Below are 22,435 nucleotides of genomic sequence, written 5' to 3'. Positions count from 1 at the left end.
TTACAGCATACGACATCCCTCTGTCCTTATGACCCTCACAGCTGATCAGGAAAAACTCCCCAAAAAACCCTTTAACGGGGAAAAAACGGTAGAAACCTCAGGAAGAGCAACTGAGGAGGGATCCCTCTTCCAGGACGGACAGACGTGCAATAGATGTCGTACAGAACAGATCAGCATGATAAATTAACAGTAATCCACATGACACAATGGGGAATGAAACCCCCCTGAGGCGCAGCGGAGCGGTTCTATTCCCCTGTCAGGAGTTATTTTCCCAGTATTCACCGGCTCATTATACATTATCCCTTACGTATCATCCGCATAACAATGGAAATTTATAGAGTGATTTCTAATGATGTCACCTAAAGGAAGCATATATAGAGTAAATAGGATTGGTCCGAGCACAGAACCTTGCGGAACTCCAAAACACACTTTAGTATTTAGAGATTATTATCATGGAGAAAATCACACAGCTGGTCTGCGACTACTTTCTCAAGGATCTTTGACATAAAGGGAAGATTAGATATTGGTCTATAGTTGGCTAACACCTCTGGATCCAGGGTGGACTTTTTTAGTAGAGGTTTAATTACAGCTACCTTAAAAGACTGTGGTACATAGCCTGTTAATAAGGATATATTGATCATATCTAATATATGAGTGTTAACTAAAGGAAAGACCTCCTTAAGTAGCCTAGTTGGGATGGGGTCTAAGAGACACGTTGATGATTTAGATGAAGAAATCACTGCGGTCAATTCTTGAAGAGAAATTGGGGAGAAGCAATCTAAATTATAGCTGCTGCGCAGCGATGGGTCAGGTCCAGGCATTTTTAGGCAATTCTGAGCAACAAGCAGAAGAATTGGAAGACATTTAGCAACACAATCTGCCTTTTGCATCAGCTGAGGCTTGAACTCACAACCTCTGAGACTAAGAATCAATTTCCATCTCACTGAGCTAATTAGTCAGCTTCACAAACTGACTAAGCCAGACGTGCAGGTTTAGCAGCCGTCCATGCATGGAAAAGCAGATTTCTAACCACTAAAAAAAATTCAGTTATCGAAACAAAAATCTGAAAATACACATATTGCATCTAGACAGCATGGAGATGTTGGTAATTTATTTGTAACAGTGATTTATTGGCTTCATAAGTGAAAAACTGATGTTTAAAATTGCCATTTTTACATTGACTCCAATTGTTCACATTAGAGCAAAATTCACAATGCTGTCAAAAATTCAGTTTTTGAGATAAAATTCTGAAATTTGTCACACATCATCTACCATGACTCTAGAATTATGTCTTTTTTTCATGAACATTGAAGATTTGTTTAGCAAGAATTTGCATCTGACATCTGACATCTGAAAACATAGTTTGTGTAGAACAGTCTGAAGATGCTCTGTAGCAAGTTTGGTGTCAATTGAGCAAAAACTGTGGGAGGAGATAGGTTTAAGAAGTTTTACAGTTTTTAGAGTGATGGACTTCATCATTTTTAATAGATTTGAATGTACAAAAGTTTCTTCAGTATTGGGGCTACAGTTTGATGAAAGTGGTTATGAAGTTTTGAACTTTAGAGGCTTGCTGTAGCGCCACCATCAGGACTATTGGCTTGAGTTTACAGCTGAGGATATCTGGCATGAGACTGGACCTTTGTGCAAAGTTTGGTGAGTTTTCATCCATGGGAAGTATGATTTCCTCGGAAGAAGAAAGAAGAAGGAGAAGAATACCTAGGATTACAATAGTGTCCTGGCAGCTTAGCTGCCCGGACCCTAATAAATATTAGGTCTTACAGCTGTGTTTGAGGTTAGATAGGTAGCTACTGTCTGAGGACAGGAGGCCATGAATTTTGCCTCTAATAGTTAGAATTTTGTCATTAAAAAAGCTCATAAAATCATTACTGCTCAGGGCTGAAGGAACACAAGGGTTAGGGTTAGTTAATACAGAAACCTCTTTTGCCCAAGGATGATTATGAGTTCTATCCCAGTTAAAAATCTGTTTGGTCAGCCTTTCCTCTGGCAATTGAACAAGGCGGTTCCACAACCAAACTGTTTCACATCTCTGTTTCACAAGACATGACACCCATCCCGTGTCCCCTTCAATAGCCCCTTTAGCAGTATATGTGTGAACCCCTGGAAAGCACCTCATGGCTCGAGTCTGAATAGCATTACTGTCAGGGCTATTTTTAAAACCCCACACACCTGCTGCATAAAATAAAACTGAGCCAACCACTGAATCATAAAGTTTTGAAAATGTAAAAAAAAACCTAGGTCAAGGCACACTTTCATTTAACACATTACAGACCTTAAAGCTCTCCCTGCTGCCTGCTGACTCAACACAAAAGATTTTCTTCCATCGGAGAAGGTCATATTTTCACTAAAAACAAGACCAAGATATTTATATGAAGTAACATACTTTCAGGGACTTAATCCAAACTGAAATATGTGGTTGCTCTGCTGCTCACAAGGTCTTCTAAAATACATAATCTAGTTTTTATCACTGTTGATGGCAAGTTGCCATTTACCACACCATAAACTCATAATATTCAGCATTTTTTGTAAATTAATCTCATTTACAGCAACTAAAACATTATCATCAGCATATAACAAAATACTCAAATTCAAATCATAATAATGATAATACATAATAATATGTAATTCTACCTCTTTATTTTATAAACTGAACAAAATTTGTACAATGAATAATGTTTCTGATCCAGTTTGGTCAAAGTTTCAGAGACGCAGCAGGAACCACTGACTTGCTGTTGACCGTAACGTTCAAACACTCCCACAGACTCATTCAACAGTTTCAGTATCAATACTGATAATAACAATGAAACCAGGGCCCTATCTCAGAGGGCAGGCTCAACAAACTCTGATCCTGATCTCTGAGCTGACTGATCCTGAGGGAAGCTGGTTCACAGTGAGCACCAACAGACATCATCAGTAGAGTGCAGATAACGTGACTCTCAGAGACAGGAAGTGGAGTTAAAAGCAGAGCCACTGATTTCATCCAGAACTGAATCAGAGATTTGAAGACATGAAAAATCAATGTGCTCCATCAGCTGAACAGAGTGAGGTGTGATGGGAACAGCCTGCAGAGCGTGTTCATATGTGAGGTGATGTGATGTCATGTGATGAGGTCATGTGTCTAACATACAGAAACATGTTTCTATCTTAACAGTGTTCATATATTTGAATATAAATTATTCAGCTGTCATGTGATGGAGCCCAAACACACTGGGCACAAACTCAACATCAAACACACAGCTATCAAACAGACTGGTAAAAGTTTTGTTTCTACTGACTTCACTCTGTCAATATTAGGCTGAGGTTCATTTAACTGCTGTGAAATGACTTCATGTAATCCCCTTTATTCTCACATGGAGCTATTATGGGATGTTGAGTCCCATCAGTGAGCCAGTTACACCGCAGAGTCTCTGAATATATGAAAAGTATTCATGAATCACTGCATCATGTATCCACGTAGATTCATTTCTCATCAACACTGACAAACCTGCAGTTCTTTTTTTAAACATTATTTTTGGGCTTTTGTTGCCTTTAATGTCAGGACAGCATAACGTTATGGGGAGAGAGGGAACGACATGTAGCACAGGACAGCAGGCTGGGTTTGAACCCGCGGCCGCTGCGTCTGATCACGGGCGTCCGCTCCATCCACTGAGCCACCGATGCTCCGTGGTAATTACTTTAATAATGGACTGTGATTTATGTCCAGGGAAAACCACAACAAGGGTCCAAAGTCTTTTCAGAGCCAGAGACACTTTTCTTACGGGCCGACAAACCGCTGTCTCTCTGATGTGTTCAGTGTCTCTGATGTTATAAAGAAAAGAATCAAAGGACAATGCATAAAATGTGCTGTGATGATAATGTAAATCCAGGATGTGTAATATGTGATATATGTGGGTGGAACAGATTGTTAGATAAATGACAGAGTGTGAGGTCAAACAGTATCTTTCATATAGACACTCCTCCAGGGAGACATCCAAACAGGCTCTAATCACCTTCTCCTTACACAACAGCCTCTGAATACACTGGGCCTCAACCTCCACCACTTCATTCACTAAAGGACACGCCATGTTTCTACTTCCTGCTACACGCTCAGCCTCAGGCTGACATGAAGCAAACCTGTGACTCAGCAGGTTAGCTTCACAGAGTGTGTTGCCATAGTAACTGACTCAGGGTTTCATCTCAGGCTGAACAAACTCAGAGTTTCACTGATCTTTCTGAAATAGGACCCGGATGTTTGGATCTGCAGGGAGGGTGCCTTTATTTTGAAATTAATGACCGGAAACTTTACATTAGCAGAGGAAGAAACGGGGTGTAACTTCCTGGAAACAAAGAGGTTTATCAATAGTCTCTGATATCAGTCCGTGTTTGTTATCGATTATCAGTTGCTCAGTAACGCTCTCTGAGCCTCCCGGTGTCTGTCAGCGCGGTGATCCACGGGAACAAACCGGAGATCAAACCGCTAACATCCGCTGCCGCTGTTAGCTTTAGCTGCTGTTAGCCTAGCCGAGCTCATCCGAACGGTGTTAACTCGGTTGGTCCCGGATCGGACCGGAGCGGGTGAGCAGCGGTTCTACCATGGGAGCCCACCGCAGTGAGGGAGGCCGGGACTGGCTGGAACAGGACGGACCGGAGCAGCCGGAACAGAGCCCGGTAAGAACAGCAGCTAACAGTGGCTAACGAGTTAGCTTAGCTAGCTTCTAGTCTGACTTCATTCTGTCAGAGCGCGTCCTGAACAGTGTGTTGTGTTGTAACTGACGTCACTGCTGTTGACACATAAACAGAAACAACAGTTGTTTGTTTTTCAGTAAAATAAACAGAACCTTTAATGAAACACTTCGACTCAGTTTAGATGAAACACTGTGACGTCATTGGTTAGACACGCTGTGACGTCATTGTTAGACACGCTGTGACGTCATTGGTCAGACACATGGCTACGGTCGAAAAGTCCCTACTATCGTCTTTTCCTAACCATTTCCCCTTGAGCTCGAAGGAAAACGTCACGAGGTCAAGGGAACATGTGGAGGAGAACTCCTAAGGTGCTGAGAGGATCCGACTGCACTTACACTGGGCCACGTGTTGATGCACGGTGGATGTTGAGCGGCGTTCATAAGGTCGGAGGTTCCGAGGTCCCGACCATTAACTCGTGGGGAAAAGTGCTTTGAACACGTGGTCGGAGCGGAATTTTTCACTCGGAACATCCTGCTGAAGTGTAGCAACCCGAGGACCCCGAGTTGATGCGGCATGACTTTACAGCAATGGCGGCCCCCTTTGCTACCAGCGAGTCAAATTATTTTTCTTGGGTAAAAAAATGCATCTCAAAGACATCTTTAAGCAAATTGTCCACTGCTCCATGTAATTTGAATATTCCGTGTATAATTATACGTAGAATTAGTAACATTGCCGACACCATACGTTAGCAAAACGTCTTTGACCTCCTCATTTAGCCAAAAAGGCTAACAACATCAGCCCAGCTCCATTGGGCTACAGCAGAGATAGCCTCGTACAGCTGTATTTGTTTACGTCCAAGGTCCAATGTGAGGCGTTGAACGCAATTTTTCTGGAAGTAGGGTTTTTTTCCGGGCTTTTCACGCCAGGTCCTCGGAAACCTCCGAGCCCTCTGAACGCAGCTGTCTTGATGTGGGTCTACTGTGGTGAAACTACAATGTTCTGAAGATGGACTACAAAAAGCGCATCTTAGATAATGCGCCCCGTTTGTTCTCACCGTGTTGGTTCATGCAGGATATATAAATGTGGACAACACGTTGAGAGATATTGTTTAATTACTAAGGAGCGAAGTGAATTAAAAAAGGAATATAGGCTACCAGCCACAAACTGAAATGAAATGGTCATATTGAAAATGCTAGCTCACACTCACCCACCTGAATCCCAAGTAGTGAAATGAATTAATGATATTACTGGGGCGTCGGTAGCGTAGTGGATAGTGCCGGCGCCCCATGTTCAGGGGCATCGCCTCGTTGCAGCGGCTGCGGGTTCGAATCCGGCTCGTGGCTCTTTGCTGCATGTCAGTCCCCAGTCTCTCTCTCTCTCTCTCTGTGTCTCCCCATTTCACTCTCTGTCCTGTCAATAAAGGCAAAACGCCCATAAAAATAATCTTTAATTAATGATATTACTAAAGGCAGGCAATACAACAACGTTCAAATGAATGAATGACTGAAGCAAACTGAGCATATGTTACGGGTGCTAGGGATGTCCAGATCACATTTTTTTTGCATCCGATCCTTTATTTTGAAACCGAGTCCGATCCGATACTCTGCAAAGCATTAAGAAAGGAAAAAAAAGAATGCATCCAAGTTGTCCCATGAGGTCTGTTTATCTTGGCTGTGATCTTTTTGGCTTCATTGTGGTCCTAGGGAAATTTCTCTCTCCTTTTCAAAGCCTCCGCCAATGTTGGTTGGTTCTGTGGCTTTTTACTTGCTGCCTCGAACTCGGCATGCTGTGATGGATGTTTCCTTTCCAGATGGCGTATCATATTGGTTGTGTTGAAATGAGCTCTGTCTTTTCCCCCTCATGAAACGCTAGACTTACACATTTTACAAGTGGCTGTTGTGCTGCCTTCACCTTCCAGTGTATAAAAGTTCCATATTGCTGACGTTTTGCTAGCATTACTAGCAACAATTAAATCGTAGGCAACTGGACTTTGATTTTGTCTAGAAGACGTTTCGCCTCTTATCCAAGCGGCTTCATCAGTTCTCAACGCATCGGTCTGACTAGTCCTCACTAGTCTGACAAACAGTGGAGTAAGACTCAGGTTTTTAACCTCTGTGGAGGTGTACACCCACCACCCTCATAAGACAATACTTCGTTAGTGGAGTTTCACTGGACCATTGTTTGGGTCAGGTGAGTCACACTAGTGAGCGACAGTCGTTAGGAGTGAGTGGGGCCACTGGTGAGCAACAGTCGTTAGGCATGATGTGTGGTTACCAGTGAACGACTGTCGTTGTGTTTCTTAGAGCCACTTGAGGTTAGTTTCGGGCAGTCTTTGTTGTTCAATCTCTTAGGTACAGCAGCAAGGGCCGCATTGTAAATGGGGGATAGGTGGTGCCTCAGGCCACCTCCCCTGTTTAGAGACGGCTTCTCTATTTTAACGTAGATGGATTCTTTCACCCCTCTTTCGAACCGTCTGTCCTCTCTGTCCAAGATTTTCACATTGCTGTCCTCAAAGGAGTGAGCCTTCTCCTTTAGATATACAGTACAGGCCAAAAGTTTGGACACACCTTCTCATTCAATGCGTTTTCTTTATTTTCATGACTATTTACATTGTAGATTCTCACTGAAGGCATCAAAACTATGAATGAACACATGTGGAGTTATGTACTTAACAAAAAAAGGTGAAATAACTGAAAACATGTTTTATATTCTAGTTTCTTCAAAATAGCCACCCTTTGCTCTGATTACTGCTTTGCACACTCTTGGCATTCTCTCCATGAGCTTCAAGAGGTAGTCACCTGAAATGGTTTCCACTTCACAGGTGTGCCTTATCAGGGTTAATTAGTGGAATTTCTTGCTTTATCAATGGGGTTGGGACCATCAGTTGTGTTGTGCAGAAGTCAGGTTAATACACAGCCGACAGCCCTATTGGACAACTGTTAAAATTCATATTATGCCAAGAACCAATCAGCTAACTAAAGAAAAACGAGTGGCCATCATTACTTTAAGAAATGAAGGTCAGTCAGTCCGGAAAATTGCAAAAACTTTAAATGTGTCCCCAAGTGGAGTCGCAAAAACCATCAAGCGCTACAAAGTAAACTGGCACACATGAGGACCGACCCAGGAAAGGAAGACCAAGAGTCACCTCTGCTTCTGAGGATAAGTTCATCCGAGTCACCAGCCTCAGAAATCGCAAGTTAACAGCAGCTCAGATCAGAGACCAGATGAATGCCACACAGAGTTCTAGCAGCAGACCCATCTCTAGAACAACTGTTAAGAGGAGACTGAGTGAATCAGGCCTTCATGGTCAAATAGCTGCTAGGAAACCACTGCTAAGGAGAGGCAACAAGCAGAAGAGATTTGTTTGGGCCAAGAAACACAAGGAATGGACATTAGACCAGTGGAAATCTGTGCTTTGGTCTGATGAGTCCAAATTTGAGATCTTTGGTTCCAACCGCCGTGTCTTTGTGAGACGCAGAAAAGGTGAACATGCCTGGTTCCCACTGTGAAGCATGGAGGAGGAGGTGTGATGGTGTGGGGGTGTTTTGCTGGTGACACTGTTGGGGATTTATTCAAAATTGAAGGCACACTGAACCAGCATGGCTACCACAGCATCCTGCAGTGACATGCCATCCCATCCGGTTTGCGTTTAGTTGGACGATCATTTATTTTTCAACAGGACAATGACCCCAAACACACCTCCAGGCTGTGTAAGGGCTATTTGACCAAGAAGGAGAGTGATGGAGTGCTGCGGCAGATGACCTGGCCTCCACAGTCACCGGACCTGAACCCAATGGAGATGGTTTGGGGTGAGCTGGACCGCAGAGTGAAGGCAAAGGGGCCAACAAGTGCTAAACACCTCTGGGAACTCCTTCAAGACTGTTGGAAACCATTTCAGGTGACTACCTCTTGAAGCTCATGGAGAGAATGCCAAGAGTGTGCAAAGCAGTAATCAGAGCAAAGGGTGGCTATTTTGAAGAAACTAGAATATAAAACATGTTTTCAGTTATTTCACCTTTTTTTGTTAAGTACATAACTCCACATGTGTTCATTCATAGTTTTGATGCCTTCAGTGAGAATCTACAATGTAAATAGTCATGAAAATAAAGAAAACGCATTGAATGAGAAGGCGTGTCCAAACTTTTAGCCTGTACTGTAAATAAACAGCAGAAACTGGACCTGAGGAGTTTGCCCTTCTTAAATACAGAAGGGCAAACTCCTCAGTTGTTGTTTTTGAAAAACACATCCCAATCAGTCGATTCTATGCAGCCCCTGAGAGCTTCAATAGAGTCATTGTCCCATGTTTTAATGATTTTGTTCTGGATTTTTTGTTTTCAATTTCTGCCTGTATCGTGGGAGTAAAAGAATGACATTGTGGTCTGGACGACCCAGGGGTGGGTGGTAACATCACCACATCACCGTAACTGACTAAGAGTTACACTGAACTGGCTTTGTGAAACGGAAAACTCAGAGTTTCATCTCAAGCTGAACAAACTCAGTTTTCACTGATCCTGCTTAGCATTATGCAGCTAACTGTTAGTATCATAGGGCTAAGTGTTACCATCATATGACTGACTCTTAGCATCATATGACTAACTGTTAGCATCATACGGGTAACTTTTAGCATCATATGTCTGACTGTTAGCATCATATGACCGACTGTTAGCATCATATGACTAACTGTTAGCATCATATGACTGACTGTTAGCATCATACGGGTAACTTTTAGCATCATATGACTGACTGTTAGCATCATATGACCGACTGTTAGCATCATATGACTAACTGTTAGCATCATATGACTGACTGTTAGCATCATACGGGTAACTTTTAGCATCATATGACTGACTGTTAGCATCATATGACCGACTGTTAGCATCATATGACTAACTGTTAGCATCATATGACTGACTGTTAGCATCATACGGGTAACTATTAGCATCATATGACTGACTGTTAGCATCATATGACTGACTGTTAGCATCATATGACTAACTTTTAGCATCATATGACTGACTGTTAGCATCATATGACTAACTGTTAGCATCATACGGGTAACTTAGCATCATATGACTGACTGTTAGCATCATATGACTAACTGTTAGCATCATATGACTGACTGTTAGCATCATACGGGTAACTTTTAGCATCATATGACTGACTGTTAGCATCATATGGTTAACTTTTAGCATCATATGACTAACTGTTAGCATCATATGACTGACTGTTAGCATCATACGGCTAACTGTTAGCATGAAGACATTTTGACAGTTTCAGATATTAAATGTTCCTTATGTTGATTCATTGATCAGTTATTGATAAGTGTTTGTGTGTGTGTGTGTGTGTGTGTGTGTGTGTGTGTGTGTAGAAGCCCTGGAACCTGATGATCAAACACAGACAGATTCACAGACGAGGACGACGCTCACACATGACTGTCAGGTCAGTACTACTTCAAATATATTAACATACACAAACATAAATATACGAACATATAATAATAATAATAATAATAATAATAAAATTAATGATGATGAGCACAGTGGTGTGGTGGTTAGCACTGTTGCCTCACAGCAAGATAGTTCTTGGTTCGATCCCAGGAGGAAGCCCTTCTGTATGGAGTTTGCATGTTCTCCCTGTGTCAGCGTGGGTTTCCTCCAGGTGCTCTGACATGTTCTCCCCGTGTCAGCGTGGGTTTCCTCCAGGTGCTCTGACATGTTCTCCCTGTGTCAGCGTGGGTTTCCTCCAGGTGCTCTGACATGTTCTCCCTGTGTCAGCGTGGGTTTCCTCCAGGTGCTCTGACATGTTCTCATTCTGTCAGCGTGGGTTTCCTCCAGGTGCTCTGACATGTTCTCCCTGTGTCAGCGTGGGTTTCCTCCAGGTGCTCTGACATGTTCTCCCTGTGTCAGCGTGGGTTTCCTCCAGGTGCTCACACATGTTCTCCCTGTGTCAGAGTGGGTTTCCTCCAGGTGCTCTGACATGTTCTCCCTGTGTCAGAGTGGGTTTCCTCCAGGTGCTCTGACATGTTCTCCCTGTGTCAGCGTGGGTTTCCTCCAGGTGCTCTGACATGTTCTCCCTGTGTCAGCGTGGGTTTCCTCCAGGTGCTCCGACATGTTCTCCCTGTGTCAGCGTGGGTTTCCTCCAGGTGCTCTGACATGTTCTTCTCGTGTCAGCGTGGGTTTCCTCCAGGTGCTCTGACATGTTCTCCCCGTGTCAGCGTGGGTTTCCTCCAGGTGCTCTGACATGTTCTTCTCGTGTCAGCGTGGGTTTCCTCCAGGTGCTCTGACATGTTCTCCCTGTGTCAGCGTGGGTTTCCTCCAGGTGCTCTGACATGTTCTTCTCGTGTCAGCGTGGGTTTCCTCCAGGTGCTCTGACATGTTCTCCCCGTGTCAGCGTGGGTTTCCTCCAGGTGCTCTGACATGTTCTTCTCGTGTCAGCGTGGGTTTCCTCCAGGTGCTCTGACATGTTCTCCCCGTGTCAGCATGGGTTACCTCCGGGTGCTCTGACATGTTCTCCCTGTGTCAGCGTGGGTTTCCTCCGGGTGCTCCGACATGTTCTCCCCGTGTCAGCGTGGGTTACCTCCGGGTACTCCGACATGTTCTCCTCGTGTCAGCGTGGGTTTCCTCCAGGTGCTCCGACATGTTCTCCCCGTGTCAGCGTGGGTTTCCTCCAGGTGCTCCAACATGTTCTCCCTGTGTCAGCGTGGGTTTCCTCCAGGTGCTCTGACATGTTCTTCTCGTGTCAGCGTGGGTTTCCTCCAGGTGCTCTGACATGTTCTCCCCGTGTCAGCATGGGTTTCCTCCAGGTGCTCTGACATGTTCTTCTCGTGTCAGCGTGGGTTTCCTCCAGGTGCTCTGACATGTTCTCCCTGTGTCAGCATGGGTTTCCTCCAGGTGCTCTGACATGTTCTTCTCGTGTCAGCGTGGGTTTCCTCCAGGTGCTCTGACATGTTCTCCCTGTGTCAGCGTGGGTTTCCTCCAGGTGCTCTGACATGTTCTCCCTGTGTCAGTGTGGGTTTCCTCCAGGTGCTCTGACATGTTCTCCCTGTGTCAGCGTGGGTTTCCTCTAGGTGCTCTGACATGTTCTTCTCGTGTCAGTGTGGGTTTCCTCCAGGTGCTCTGACATGTTCTCCCTGTGTCAGCGTAGGTTTCCTCCAGGTGCTCTGACATGTTCTCCCTGTGTCAGCGTGGGTTTCCTCCAGGTGCTCTGACATGTTCTCCCCGTGTCAGTGTGGGTTTCCTCCAGGTGCTCCCACATGTTCTTCTCGTGTCAGTGTGGGTTTCCTCCAGGTGCTCCCACATGTTCTTCTCGTGTCAGTGTGGGTTTCCTCCAGGTGCTCCCACATGTTCTCCCTGTGTCAGCGTGGGTTTCCTCCAGGTGCTCTGACATGTTCTCCCTGTGTCAGCGTGGGTTTCCTCCGGGAGCTCTGACATGTTCTCACAACACAAACATATAAATATATAAAAATATGAACACACAAACATATGGGTCAATGACAAATAAAGCTTCTAAAAAGGTATTTTTAAAAAGTATTTTCAATATAGATGTAGTGCATATTTTTGAGTCCAGAACAATGTGTTTGAACAATTCTTATTTATTGAATAAATTTTCTAACAGTTTTAACTCATTTTTAACAGTATTTTTAACTTCATGACAAAAAAAATGTCAGGCGGCGCAACCAAATATTTATAAATAATATATATATATATATATATATATATATATATATAAGATTAATTCTTTGCCAACTATCCCTTAGGGTGTCTACACTAGGTAACACATTATTATTTTATCATTGTGGGTTTTTTTTTTTTTTTTTTTACAATAATTTAAGATTTTTGCATTCTGCAGGTCAGGTTTTAAGTATCGTTAACATCCAATTTTACATTTAAAGTCAGGAAAATAATTACACAAATACACAAATTCATATATTCAGTATAATAACTACACACATTACATTTAGAAACCATTTGGTCACTTTAACCTATCATTCATTGGTTTAAATTGGTTGTACCACCTGACAACATTAGTTATGACATGAAATATGCTGAAAAAAATGCATTTTCATTTCAAATAGTAATGTGTTTAGTCATCAGTCTCTATTTAAGTTTTCTTAAATAGAGACTTAAACCTAACTCTAACCCTAACCCATCAAAAACACTTCACATAAGATTACATTTGATACAACACTACAACACTATAACACTATCCTAAATGGCAACAGTGAAGTATCTTTTAACAAAATCGGAACATTTTCAAATGTTGGGTCAACATTGGTAAACAATATCTCATCTCAGTTTTGTGTATTAAAGTATTCCCAGTCTGAATGCATTAGCCATGTGTGCCGTGAATTGAGAGGCTCTGGCTCTGCAATCACTTTGAGCACTTCAGCTGCGTAGAAAAAAATGATGTCAGCACGATGTGGCCAAGTGAATGCATTTTTTCCTCCCAGTTGCTGCGTGCAGCTCACCTCAATCTCTTCCCCAACTACTTGAAGGACCTGCCCCACAAATGGCTGACCTTCATAATTCACCATGATAAACTTTCCATTTAGATCACTGCTCTCATGGGCGCTGGCCCAAGCACTGGCCCAGGCACTGGCTGTTTGGAGGTTGACCATTATGGGATTGTGGCATTGGCAGATATTTGGTCTGCTACAGAAGCAGGAGATCTCTCTGTGCATGACTTTCCCTGGTTCAGTGGAGATTAATTGGCGCATCGCCAAAGTTCCCTTTACAGGAGGCACAACCTCAGGGACCGCTTCATCAAATTGTCTGATGTCCTCCTCAGTCACCCAGAAGAACTTGACATCAGATTTCCTCTCTGTTAGGAGGTTGTAAAAATCTTCTGGGGTCTGGACATCTTCACCCCTTTGGACAGCAGAGTCAGCAGTGCACTTCACTGCACCGCCAACTCCATCGGGGGCACCTTTTCCATGGGACTTCTCTGATCACATATAAATATATGAACACACAAACATATAAATATATGAACACACAGACATATAAATATATGAACACAGACATATAAATATATGAACACACAAACATATAAATATATGAACACAGACATATAAATATATGAACACACAAACATATAAATATATGAACACAGACATATAAATATATGAACACACAGACATATAAATATATGAACACACAGACATATAAATATATGAACACAGACATATAAATATATGAACACACAAACATATAAATATATGAACACACAAACATATAAATATATGAACACAGACATATAAATATATAAATATATGAACACACAGACATATAAATATATGAACACACAAACATATAAATATATGAACACAGACATATAAATATATGAACACACAGACATATAAATATATGAACACACAAACATATAAATATATGAACACAGACATATAAATATATAAATATATGAACACAGACATATAAATATATGAACACACAAACATATAAATATATGAACACACAGACATATAAATATATGAACACACAAACATATAAATATATGAACACACAGACATATAAATATATGAACACACAGACATATAAACATATGAACACACAGACATATAAATATATGAACACACAAACATATAAATATATGAACACACAGACATATAAATATATGAACACACAAACATATAAATATATGAACACACAGACATATAAATATATAAATATATGAACACATAAACATATGAACACACAAACATATAAATATATGAACACACAGACATATAAATATATGAACACACAGACATATAAATATATAAATATATGAACACATAAACATATGAACACACAAACATATAAACATATGAACACACAGACATATAAATATATGAACACAAACATATAAACATATGAACACACAGACATATAAATATATGAACACAGACATATAAACATATGAACACACAGACATATAAATATATGAACACACAGACATATAAACATATGAACACACAGACATATAAATATATGAACACAAACATATAAACATATGAACACACAGACATATAAACATATGAACACACAGACATATAAATATATGAACACACAGACATATAAATATATGAACACACAAACATATAAATATATGAACACACAGACATATAAATATATAAATATATGAACACATAAACATATGAACACACAAACATATAAATATATGAACACACAAACATATAAACATAAACATATGAACACACAGACATAAATATATAAATATACGAACACAGTCATATACACATAAATATATGAACACATACACATATAAAGATATAAATATATGATCCCACAAACATATAAACATACATATATAAATATATGAACACAAACATATAAACATACATATATAAATATATGAACACAAACATATAAATATGTGAACACATACACATATAAAGATATAAATATATGAACACAAACATAAATATGTGAACACACAAACATATAAACATAAATATATAAATATATGAACACACAAATATATAAACATAAATATATAAATATATGAACACATACACATATAAACATATAAATATATGAACACAAACACGTAAACATATAAATATATGAACACATAAACATATAAAGATGAACAGGACTCCAGTTGCAGCCCCTGAGTGTAGCTTTAAATCATCCTGAAACATCATGTCTCTACAGTTTTGTCCATGTGACCTGCATCAGACGCAGAGATGAGTGTCAGTGACATCACAGTGACCTCATCACTCACTACCAGACTTCCCTCCTCTCACACACATACACACACACACACGGACACAGCGTTGGACTCACAACACTCGTTTGACAACATGGAAAAGAAAAAAAAAACATCTACAGATCTGCAGGTCATACACGAGCCAGTCGTAAAAAACCCCCACCAACCTCACACTGACTCCAAAAGTGATCACAACAGTCTGAAGTCCTGATTTAAACTGTCTCCATCAGTTACTGCACTCTGAGAGATTTACACATGACTGATTGATTCATTGATTGCCCTCCGTGAAATTGGCCCACCAAAATAAACAGTGAGTGATCAGACAGCAGCAGGTCTGACGAACAAACTGGTTTCACTGGGTCTTACACTGTGTGTGTGTGTGTGTGTGTGTGTGTGTGTGTGTGTGTGTAGTTACACTGATCCTCAGGTGTCCATGGACCTGTTGAGGGCGGTGCTTCAGCCCAGCTTCAACGATGACATCATGGCTGTGTTCAGGAAGTACCATAAGGTGAGGGATGGATGGTTTGTGAGCAGGTGTGGATACCTGCTGATAGCAGAGCTCCGCCTTCTTCAGAGCAGCTTGTTTAAAGTTCTCAGTAGTTCATCATCATCATCATCATCATAATCATCATGAGCCCAGGTGTGTTTGAGACGGACACATTAAAAACCGATGAGGCTGTAACTCCTTCAGGTCTGTCTGTTCCTGCTGGTCCTTCACCCGTCATCTCCATTCTAAACACTGGGTAACCACGGTAACAATGGTGGTTATAGTCTCTATTGTAGTGAAACAAATATAAAGAATGCACATCCTTCGAATCAACTTATTCCAATCGGTGCTGACATCAAAGGAAAAGAAATCAGGATTTGTCGCACACGATGTATTGCTGCTCCCGTGCTTTACCTCAGAGTTACAGGAAGTGCGATTGTCACGCAGCCGTGTCTGGTTATCTCTATTTAACATTTGTTATCTCTGTGTAACAAAGTTAGTTATTTCTACACAACATTTGTTATCTCTACGTAAAATTTCTTATCTTTACCTAACAGTTTATCTCTACACAACATTTGTTATCTCTACATGTTTGTAATCTCTACGTAACATTTGTTATCTCTACGTAACAAATTTTGATATCTCGTAACGTTTATTTCTACGTTAACATTTGATATCTCTACCTGATGTTTGTTATCTCTATGTAACAAAGTTTGTTATATCAATGTAGCAAACATTATGTAATTTTTGTTATCCCTACCTAACAGTTTGTCATCTTTATGCAACGTTTGTTATCTCTACATGTTTGTGATCTTTACGTTTGTCATCTCTACGTAATGTTTGTAATCTCTACATAACGTTTGATATCTATACGTAACAGAGTTTATCTCTATGTAACAAAGTTTATCTCTAACTTTTGTTATCAACAAAACAAAGTTTATCTCTACGTAACGTTTGTTAACTCTACATAACGTTTGTTATCTCTACGTAATGTCTGTCATCCCTACATAACGTTTGTTCATTATCTTCATTATCTTGTTATCTCTATGTAACGCTTGTCATCTAACAAAGTTTATCTCTATGTAACAAAGTTTTTTATCTATACGTATACGTAACATTTGTCATCTCTATGCAACAAAGTTTATCTCTATGTAAAGTTTATCTCTATGCAACAAAGTTTACCTCTATGTAACGTTTGTTACCTACCTAACAAAGTTTGTTATCTCTATGTAACAAAGCTCTTTGTCTCTACGTAACGTTTATCTCAAGATAAGAAAATAATTTGTGATATCTGTTAAAGCATGGCTGTTCTTGGCATAAGTGGAAATAAATGTTTGTACGTCTTTCTAACCCCTATCCAATACAAACAGTGTTGGCTGGTTGCTATGATTACCAGGTGGAGGAGGCAGATGTGTCAGTAAAGTTCTCATGCTGTTGTTTTTGTTGCAGTTCTTTGAAAAGGCAGCAGAGAACGTGAAGGAAAATGTTGGAGACGACGTTCAGACTGACCAGCTGATCAGAGAGGCCTGCAGGAACGTTCTAGAACATGTGAGCTCACTCCCTGTTGTCTGACCTGTGACCCAGCTGGTCATACGCCCACCTGTACTCACCTGTGTCTCTGTGATGTTGTGCTTCACTTCCTGTTTTACACACTAAATGTTCAGACACAGATGATGACAAATTATGTCAATGATGATGTCACTGTGACATCACACCAGTTGTTCTACAGGGTTGTGACCTCATGATCTTTGACCTCAGCCATCTGTGTCTCTGTGCGGTTACTATGGTCTCCTCTGATGTCATCACCAGGCCAAGCAGCTGTTTCCAGAGGGGGAGGTGAAGAGGGCGGGGTCAGAAGTCGCCATCAAGGTAGGATGTGACCAATGATATCATCTAGAGCCTGCTGTGACCTGTTCCAGTTCTGATGTGGTTCTCTGTGTCCTGTCAGAGGTCCAGAACTGCTGATGAAGACTACATTCAGAGAGGAAGCCCCCTCCCAAAGAAGGTACCCTTACCTCTCAAGTGTTTGTTTGGCAGTCAGATGACCAGGTTCAGGTGACGTCACTTTACCAGACATTAAGGACCACAGTATCACTCAGACCAGTAACCTCTGTGTGCTTCTAACTTTTGACCGACAGGTGTGTCAGGTGACAGACAGGTGTTCCAGGTGACCGACAGGTATGTCGGATGACAGACAGGTGTTCCAGGTGACCGACAGGTGTTCCAGGTGACCGACAGGTGTGTCAGGTGACAGACAGGTGTGACAGGTGTGTCAGGTGACAGACAGATGTGTCAGGTGGCAGACAGGTGTGACAGGTGACAGACAGGTGTGACAGTCAGGTGACAGACAGATGTGTCAGGTGGCAGACAGGTGTGACAGGTGACAGACAGGTGTGTCAGATGTGTCAGGTGAGAGACGGGTGTCGGGTGACAGACAGGTGGGTCAGGTGTGTCAGGTGACAGGCAGGTGTGTCAGGTGACAGAGAGGTGTGACAGTTGACAGACAGGTGTGTCAGGTGACAGACAGGTGTGTCAGATGTGTCAGGTGACAGACAGATGTGTCAAGTGACAGACAGGTGTTCCAGGTGACCAACAGGTGTGACAGGTGACAGACAGGTGTGTCAGATATGTCAGGTGACAGACAGGTGTGTCAGGTGACAGACAGGTGTGTCAGATGTGTCAGGTGACAGACAGGTGTGACAGGTGACCGACAGGTGTTCCAGGTGACCGACAGGTGTGTCAGGTGACAGACAGGTGTGACAGGTGACCGACAGGTGTTCCAGGTGACCGACAGGTGTGTCAGGTGACAGACAGGTGTGTTAGATGTGTCAGGTGACAGACAGGTGTGTCAGGTGACAGACAGGTGACAGACAGGTGTGACAGTTGACAGACAGGTGTGTCAGGTGCAGAGTCCTGCACTGGGTCGGGTACCTGCAAAAACAGCTGATTTGCAGGTGTTGAAGTGTTTCCCTGATGGATTACTTCTCTCCTCGATGGATTCTAAAAACACGTGACGGCTCGTAACTGCTGAACGTCGCTCTGGACAGAAAGTAAGTCTGTTATTACACATGTAAAGTTCCTTTACATAGATTAAAAGTTTAAAAGCATTAAACGTAACAAAGGAGTGCTTTTACACTCGTATGGGAGAAGAACACAGAGGGTTGATGATGGAGCTGAAGTCAGGTTTTTATTGTGAGAGCTGCTTCATTCAGGTCGTTGTTTACTCACTGGCACCTTAACTGTGGCGATATGCTGTTCAATATTCAGCCAATATGACCCAACATGATTACTTTAAATCCGGGTTACGGGTCGGGCTGCGGGTCGTGTTTCAACGGGTCGGACAAGGTTGCGGTACTAATTGGCCTGATGCGCGGGTTTGCGGTTCAGGTGCGGGTTTGTACGTCGCCGGGTCTGGTCGGGGCGGATCTTGAAAACTGGACCTGTGCAGGACTCTGGTCAGGTGACACACAGGTGTCTCAGTTGACAGACAGGTGTGTCAGGTAACAGACAGGTGTCTCAGGTGACAGACAGGTGTGTCAGGTAACAGACAGGTGTCTCAGGTGACAGACAGGTGACAGCATGGATGGGATCTTTAACTGTGATCATCATGTGTCCACAGAGACGAACTCGTCCAGGTTTGGCAGTGGTTTCCTCTGATCGACCTCACACCTTCTCCACTCAGTGAGTATCTGACATCATCATCATCATCAGTATCCAGGTAGATTAGAATACCTGACCCACCTGTGACCTTCTTGTCCTCAGAGTGAAGCTCAAGTCTGATCCCATCAAGAGAGAAGGACCAAAGGTGAGACACACACACACACACACACACACACAGGTAACACAGATGGACTCACCCAAATGTTACAGCAGCTGATTTTCATCATCTGACTCATCATCAAGAAACCACTAGAGATAGTCGTTCATTCATTCATTCATTCATTCATTCATCAGTCCAGTAATGACCTACTGAATAATGTGTGTGTGTGTTTCAGTGGGATCCATCCAGACTGAACGAAGGTAGCACGTTTGTTCTCGGCTCCAGAGCCAACAAGTGAGTCAGCAACATGTAACCATCTTGTAAACATCTTGTGAACATCTTGTAAACATCTTGTGAACATGGTGTAAACATCATGTAAACATCTTGTTAACCTGGGGGGTATTCCATCAAGCAGGCTGAAGGCAAATCCAGGCTTAAATGGCCAAGTCTGGCTAATGTGAGCCAGAGTTCTGTTCCATCAAAGTGGCTAAGATTAACCTCACATCGGTAACCATGGAAACCATGGTTCTGGCTAAGCCTGATAACATCGAGCTAAACTTCGGTTTCTGTTCCATCAACCTGAGCCACAACTCTGTTCTATCAAGGTGGTTAACCTGAATCCCAGCCTAGTAACCATGGTAACTTATGCTGCCGGGCAGTCCTGGTCTGTAGCAGGATTAAGGTGAGGATTAGCTCCATCTATGATCAACAAATATTCAATAGACAAGAACAGACACCTAAAAGACAGTTCTGCCAGTGCTTTACACACTCACAATTGTCATGATAAAATAATATGTAGATCATAAAATATGTAACATCATTAATAAAAAAAAATTAACTATTAAAAAACAAATTAAAATGCAATAAAAATAAGATAATTAAAAAAACAAACACTTATAAAAGTAAAGCCAAAATCAATTTAATAAAAACAAAACTATAATAAAATGAAACTGAGGCGTTATCAGGGGTGGTGTCGTACCTGCGGGGTGTTAGAGTCTCCGTCAGGTGGCGTTCAGAGGGGTGGTGTCGTACCCGCGGGGTGTTACAGTCACTGTCTTTTTGTGGCGGGCTGTAAACGTGTTAATTTGAACATGGAGGTCATGTTTCAGCCCTAGAGGTCACCGCTTGTGTCATGTGACCATGTTGACCTTACCAACATGGTCACATGATGTAAAGTGAGGTCACTGCATCGCTTTTGTACGTTACTACTGTTCATGAAAAGTATCAACAGGAAGTGAGTCATCATGTGTTGTGATGTCACTGCAGGGCGCTGGGGATGGGCGGGACCAGAGGACGCATCTATATCAAACATGCTGATCTGTTCAAGGTAAACAGTGTGTGAGTGCGTGTGTGTGAGTGTGACCATGTTCATCATCTACACGTCAATAAAGATCAATGACTTGTGTTCAAGTTCCGACACAAAACATGTGTTTCTCTCTGAGCACTGAAGAACACACTCACCTGAGCCTCACCTGAGTGTGTGTGTGTGTGTGTGTGTGTGTGTGTGTGTCAGTATGCCGCAGATGCGAAGGATAAGCAGTGGCTGGCAGAGAGACACCACATGAGAGCCACCGGAGGGAAGATGGTGAGAGGACCAATCATTTAACATAAACACAACCCTGAGATTCCTACTGCACCTGAACACAGCAGAGACACTGAGCTACCTTCACACTGCACCTGAACACAGCAGAGACATTGAGCTACCTTCACACTGCGCCTGAACACAGTAGAGACACTGAGCTACCTTCACACTGCGCCTGAACACAGTAGAGACACTGAGCTACCTTCACACTGCGCCTGTACACAGTAGAGACATTGAGCTACCTTAACACAGCAGAGACACTGAGCTGCCTTCACACTGTGCCTGAACACAGTAGAGACACTGAGCTACCTTCACACTGCGCCTGAACACAGCAGAGACACTGAGCTACCTTCACACTGTGCCTGAACACAGTAGAGACATTGAGCTACCTTAACACAGCAGAGACACTGAGCTGCCTTCACACTGTGCCTGAACACAGTAGAGACATTGAGCTGCCTTAACACAGCAGAGACACTGAGCTGCCTTCACACTGCGCCTGAACACAGTAGAGACATTGAGCTACCTTAACACAGCAGAGACACTGAGCTACCTTAACACTGCGCCTGAACACAGCAGAGACACTGAGCTGCCTTCACACTGCGCCTGAACACAGCAGAGACACTGAGCTACCTTCACATTGCGCCTGAACACAGCAGAGACACTGAGCTACCTTCACACTGCGCCTGAACACAGTAGAGACATTGAGCTACCTTCACACTGCGCCTGAACACAGTAGAGACATTGAGCTACCTTCACACCACACTTGTGTTTGTGTCCAGGCCTACCTGCTGATTGAGGAGGACATCCAGGATCTGTCTCGTAGTGACGAGTACAAGTGAGTCTGATGTCATTCCTCTGTCTCCATGGTAATTGAGGTTTGTCTGTCTGTGGTTACCATGGTAATATGTATGTGTGTGTGTGTGTGTGTGTGTGTGCGCACGCGCGCAGGGACTGCCCGGATGTCAGGATGGACGAGTTGAAGCCGTTCTCAGTTCCTCTGTGGATGGTGGAGAAGATGCAGAGAGCCATGGAGGCTCAGAGAGATGCTGACCTCTGACCCCACCCCCGGCCACACCAATAGATCATTGTGAAACCTGAGCAGACGCTGTAGAAACAATGAACCAATGAGGGGAAGAGAGATTTATCATGTGATTGTTATGGTTACTGCTGTTTTTTTTTAAATAAAAACTAA

The 22,435-nt window shown here is 42.5% G+C and overlaps 1 protein-coding gene across 1 annotated transcript; it reads left to right on the top strand.

Annotated features, from left to right (window-relative positions):
- The first annotated feature begins 3,669 nt into the window (after nucleotides 1–3,669).
- Nucleotides 3,670–22,422, top strand: LOC125887135 (deoxynucleotidyltransferase terminal-interacting protein 1). Its single transcript, XM_049573710.1, has 13 exons — nucleotides 3,670–4,665; nucleotides 10,052–10,122; nucleotides 15,826–15,922; nucleotides 17,351–17,449; nucleotides 17,711–17,770; nucleotides 17,850–17,906; nucleotides 19,521–19,582; nucleotides 19,664–19,706; nucleotides 19,897–19,955; nucleotides 20,928–20,988; nucleotides 21,175–21,246; nucleotides 22,023–22,078; nucleotides 22,192–22,422. Exons 1-13 carry the CDS (start codon nucleotides 4,591–4,593, stop codon nucleotides 22,298–22,300), a joined length of 921 nt encoding a protein of 306 aa, XP_049429667.1. The 5' UTR covers nucleotides 3,670–4,590; the 3' UTR covers nucleotides 22,301–22,422.
- Nucleotides 22,423–22,435: the final 13 nt, after the last annotated feature.

Source organism: Epinephelus fuscoguttatus, linkage group LG1 (genome assembly GCF_011397635.1).
Source record: "Epinephelus fuscoguttatus linkage group LG1, E.fuscoguttatus.final_Chr_v1".
NCBI classification, from domain to species: domain Eukaryota; kingdom Metazoa; phylum Chordata; class Actinopteri; order Perciformes; family Serranidae; genus Epinephelus; species Epinephelus fuscoguttatus.
The sequence above is the reverse complement of the archived record's forward strand: the minus strand, read 5'-3'. Positions and strand labels throughout refer to the sequence as shown.

Coding starts and splice junctions, on each gene's coding strand:
- LOC125887135 (XM_049573710.1), top strand. CDS start 4,591: ATGGGAGCCCACCGCAGTGAGGGAGGCCGGGACTGGCTGGAACAGGAC. Junction 19,707..19,896: donor TCAAGAGAGAAGGACCAAAG/GTGAGACACACA, acceptor TGTGTGTTTCAG/TGGGATCCATCCAGACTGAA. Junction 19,956..20,927: donor CTCGGCTCCAGAGCCAACAA/GTGAGTCAGCAA, acceptor ATGTCACTGCAG/GGCGCTGGGGATGGGCGGGA.